The sequence below is a fragment of the Acomys russatus genome, chromosome 6 (genome assembly GCF_903995435.1).
Source record: "Acomys russatus chromosome 6, mAcoRus1.1, whole genome shotgun sequence".
NCBI classification, from domain to species: Eukaryota; Metazoa; Chordata; class Mammalia; order Rodentia; family Muridae; genus Acomys; species Acomys russatus.
Window position 1 is genome coordinate 72894389 of NC_067142.1, and position 4686 is coordinate 72899074.

General features: G+C 45.6%; 1 protein-coding gene across 2 annotated transcripts; it reads left to right on the plus strand.

The window, feature by feature from the left end:
- Positions 1–643: 643 nt before the first annotated feature.
- LOC127190772 (cytochrome c oxidase assembly protein COX20, mitochondrial) lies at positions 644–4089 on the plus strand. Of its 2 annotated transcripts, none has more exons than XM_051147979.1 (4): positions 644–699; positions 3103–3217; positions 3306–3369; positions 3880–4089. In XM_051147979.1, exons 1-4 carry the CDS (start codon positions 661–663, stop codon positions 4010–4012), a joined length of 351 nt encoding a protein of 116 aa, XP_051003936.1. In that variant the 5' UTR covers positions 644–660; the 3' UTR covers positions 4013–4089. The 2 variants fall into 2 exon arrangements, with proteins under 2 accessions (XP_051003936.1, XP_051003934.1); XM_051147977.1 differs by lacking the exon at positions 644–699 and adding an exon at positions 977–1033.
- The last annotated feature ends 597 nt before the right edge of the window (positions 4090–4686 follow it).

Here is a 4686-nt window from a genome sequence, read left to right on the forward strand (position 1 = left end):
TTAGCTAGTGGCTGCCTCCATTTTGTCCCGGGTCTCCTCCACGCGAGCTATTTTTAACCTCCGAAATCTGAGGGTGGGGGAGGGCAGGCCCAGCGCTGGGAGGCTGGGGACGGACTGAGGCTGGGGACGCAGGAGGCGGCCAAGGTCACCACAGCCAGGACAAAGGACACGTAGGGGACGAGACCCGCGGAAACTGCGCCAGGCGACTTCCGGCAGCGCGTGGGCCGCCAACCCGGGCTCCCGCCCTCTCGGAGGACAAAGCGGCCGAGGACGCGCGGCCCCGGCTCCGCCCTCGGCGCGCGCCCAGCGCCCAGCGCGGGGACGCGCACAACGGTTGGAAATGGCGGTTGAGAAGGAGGAGGGGCTGAGGGAGGCCACGTTTCTCGGCGCTCCCCGTCTCGGGCCACGCTGCCTGCGGGCCGGACGGAGCCGGCGGTGCTTCCCTAGGTTGCCTCCTCTCGCGCCCCATTCCCGATGGCCAGTTGCGAGGTTGGGAAAACAACGTGACCGGGTCCACGGAACAAAGGAGGGGGCCACGGCGGGCTTCTTCGCAGCTACAGGAACGCTCCCTAAGATGGCCGCCGCCGCTGCCGCGCGGGACGGTGGGCGGAGCCAGTGCGGCTTCCGTCGCAGTCCTGGGCGGGGCTGACGACTGGCACCATGGCTGCCGCGCGGGAGCCCCAGGAGCCGGAGAAAAAGGTATGCTCGCAATGGGGCGCGCGGGGGGAGGGCGGCGCGGCTTCCTAGCTCTACGCCCATGGCCATGAGGTATCCCATCGGTCTAGTCCTCATATCCTGGATGTGTCCAAATTCCCAGTTGACTCAAATTGGCGAAGAGCAGACCCGTAAAATCAGAATGAAAACGGCGGCTTATTCCTGACTAGTACTGCGCTGTGCTTCGGCAGGAAGGGCTAACAGTCTCCCGAAGGTTGGGCCGTAATCTCAGCAGTGAGGCTGAGGCTGGGGCAACACGAGTTCTGCGCCAATTAGTATGTCAGCCTCCTCGCATAACACCTGGAGCGTCCACCCCCAGGTTAGATCCACTAATAGCTCTGTCCCAGCACCTGTGAGGCAGAGGCAGGTGTAGCTCTGAGTTCAATGCCCGCCTGGTCTACAGTCTTGGACATCTAGGTCGGCTACACGGAGAACTTGAAGAGTTCTGCGCGTTTGGGGCTCTAGTATCAGAATGGACAGAGTTTAAGTCGAATTTTATTAAGCCAGCTGGGAGAAAACTGCTGTTAGGCTGTGACCAGCTAAATTTGGTAATAGCTTTAATCCCAGCACTCTGGAAGGCAGAAGCAGGCGGATCTCTGAGTTTGAGGCCACCTAGGTTTACAAAGGCAGTCAAGGCTACAGAAAAACTCAAAGCTACAGGCAGATATGCCCAGAGTGGAATCTGTTCATGGCAGAGAATATAGGGCTTTGGTAGCAATGGTTTAGGAGTGCATATTATTCTAAGCAGAAAGATGTCACCAGATGCATTTTTATGAATACGGAGCTAATAAAGGTGTAGTGGTTTTTGTTTCAAGCTATTGCTCAAACAACTGCATGTGTATTATTTAAGATATGTAGACTCAGGTTCTAGCCCGGGTTGGCAGCTGGGCGGTGGTGCAGCACACCTTCAACCCCAGCACTTGGGAAGTGGAGACAGCTGGATCTCTGTGGGTTTGAGGCCAGCCGGGTCTATAAAGCCAGTTTGGGACAGCCAAGATGACAGAGAAAACCTGGTCTGAAGACACCTGGTCTGAAGACACCTTTAACACAAGCGCTTAGGAAGCAAAAACCCGTGTTTTGGAAAAACACTAGGATTTGGAAGTGAATTACTTTATCGACTTAAAAAATGAGTGAATAAGATAATCAAGTCTCAAACATGGAGTCGCTTAAATGGCCCTTAACTGGAAAAAGCGAGCAAAGGGGTAAAAAGGCACTTTAGTTTTAGAATGCTGCCAGAAGCCCAGTGGCGGTCCCAGTCTGTCAAATGAGGAAGAAGCTTTAAGTTTACCTAGTAGGCTCCAAAGTTCCATCCTTGTCGTGTAGAACAGGGTAGACATTTTTCCAAAATGAAGGTTTTTGTAGGTTTTACCCAAGTGTCCCTGAAACTGGTGTCAAAGAACCACTGAGCAACCTGAGCCTTCTGCAAGAGCAGATACTTGGTTTATTTATCTGAACTAGTGTCCCATCTCCTACTATTAAGAATCCAAATTAAAAGGTCTGAATTGGGCAAGAATGTAGAGGTGCCTCTGGCATCCTGTTTTGTGGCGGAAGCTCAATGTCTATTCTATCATGCCCTGTATGCAAATATGCAGTACCACTGCACCACCAACCAGCCCATCCTGTCCATGTGCAGCAAGTCATTTCTGGGGCAGGTGTCAGTTCCTGCAGCTTAGGACTTATTTTATATGATGTTGAACAAAACAGTTCCCAAATCCATATGGGGTGTGTGATACAAATAAAAACACAAGTCATCTGGATAAAGATATTTTACTTTAATAAAACAGATCCTTGGGCCAAAGAAAGAAGAGGTGCATTCTACCCATCTCTAAAGGAGCTGACTTGCATTTTATCCCAATCCCCACCTTGTATAGGATGCATCTCTTATGCAATCATTGCAGGAAACATTTAAGTTGCTGGGATCCAACACAGGGTGACTAAGTTACCAAGTGGCAGTCTTGGTTTTTCATCCTGGAGCTCAGATTGGCCTCCAATTCACAGCAATCTTCTTGAGGCACTTTTCCTGATTGCTGGGATCACAAACTACCAGGCTTATATTAACAAAGTCTGCTTTGACCCCATCCCAGAGCCAATGTTAAGTGACAGGTGTCCTTGTAAGACTACAAAAAGATATTTGGTCATTTTAAACTAGAAGTCATTTTCAAGAGCAACCCTTTGAATTATTTCACCCAAAGCAAACTTTAAGTAGTAGATATTTAAATGTCATAGTTTTGAGTCCCAAAATCATAATTATAGCACACTTCTAAGTGTTTAAACATCAAGCCAGCTGTCTAGTAAATAGCAATGCTTATAGTACTATTTTAAAAATTTAATGGAAATCATCTTTGTCATCTTTAACTGTTTTGTTGTTCCTTCCTCATTTTGTCCTAGCCCTTTAAGCTCCTAGGGATTTTAGATGTTGAGAATACCCCATGTGCACGAGAATCTGTACTGTATGGTTCATTGGGGTTTTTTGTGGCTGGACTTGGACATTTCTTGGCAACCAGTGAGTACTTCTGTTTTACATATTAGAACACTTCTATTGTGAAGCATTTTCTGCACAGACATAATTATTCTGACCATGTTTTTGACAGGTAGAATTAGAAGATCATGTGATGTTGGAGTAGGAGGATTTATCCTGGTGACTTTAGGATGCTGGTAGGTTTGCTGGGGGCAAAGTGAAGCTAAGGAACAGTATTCTGAGGTCTCCAATAAAACAGCCATCTTCCTTAATGATGGGTGGAATGGTGTGCACTCAACTTGAAACAGGGTCTCTCTTCATGGACTAGGGTAGTAATGATATAAGCCACCAGTTGTTTTTGTTTTTGATGGAAATCTGTCCCGACTCTGGCAAGTATCAGTGTCTGACTCTGGATGTATCATCCATCCATTGAATGTTTTAACAGATTAATGGATTAAAACATGAAGTTGATTTAAGTAAATCAAGTTGAGTCCAATTCAAGAGATTCCTACAATATTCATGTTCTATAGCATGTTTAGTTTGTATTTCATGTAGTTTATATAACATGCTTAGTTTGTACTGCATGTAGTTATTTAAAATATACCTTTAAACTTAGTTTTGGGGTAGTCATAAGCGTTTTGGAATTCTGTAACTAAAATCTTTTTATTCATAGAAACTAGCAATTTATTCATATTCTGTCTTATAAGGTTCCATTGTAGGTATAATTTTGCTAAGCAAAAAATCCAGGAAAGAATTGCCAGAGAAGGAATTAAAAATAAGATTTTATATGAAAGCACCCACCTTGATCCTGAAAGAAAAATCAAGAACAGCAGCAACTGAATCTCAAACTTTACCTTGGGAATCAACCACAAATGTGTACACTATACAATAAAAAAGCTCTCAAAGTGTTTGTGAACTGCATTTGTCACTTAACACAAAAACCTTTTCTGTCCTTTAATGTCACTATAGCTCATGGAAATGCCATGAGGGGAGTATAAAACCTTCCAGAGTATTCTGGCTTAATCATCTATGGATGCAATAAAGCCGTTAAACTGAAGGATAAATTACATCTGAACAAGGATGTGTCCATTATTGGTCCTAAGCTGTCAAGATGAACCAAAGGGAGAAGGCCAGAAACTATTTTGTTCTCCATCAATCCTTCACTGTAACATGCTTTTCCTTTTGATCACCATGAAGGAAGGACAGGGTACAGGAACCTGGTAACTCAGTTTTCAGCCAGTAGCAATCATCAGATTTAGCATTGATAAAAAAGAAGTTTGCAGTATTTGTCAGTCTAACATGCTGAGGACCCTGTACTTGTGTACTGACAATGAGTTGATCTGAGTTCTAACTGCAGCTATATCTTACCGTGACAGAAACCTCTTGACTGGTAACATCTTCACTACTTACCAAGTTCATTTTCACAGCAGTGCAACTGAATGAATAAAAAGAGTCAACAAAGCATTTAGTTTCCTTGACTTGTCTGGAATACACCACTATATGACCACTAATTT

Excerpts from the sequence above, each read along its gene's own strand:
- LOC127190772 (XM_051147977.1), top strand. The coding sequence starts at position 992 with ATGTCAGCCTCCTCGCATAACACCTGGAGCGTCCACCCCCAG. Across the intron at positions 1,034-3,102 it reads CCTGGAGCGTCCACCCCCAG|CCCTTTAAGCTCCTAGGGAT; the intron begins GTTAGATCCACT and ends ATTTTGTCCTAG. Across the intron at positions 3,370-3,879 it reads CTGGTGACTTTAGGATGCTG|GTTCCATTGTAGGTATAATT; the intron begins GTAGGTTTGCTG and ends CTGTCTTATAAG.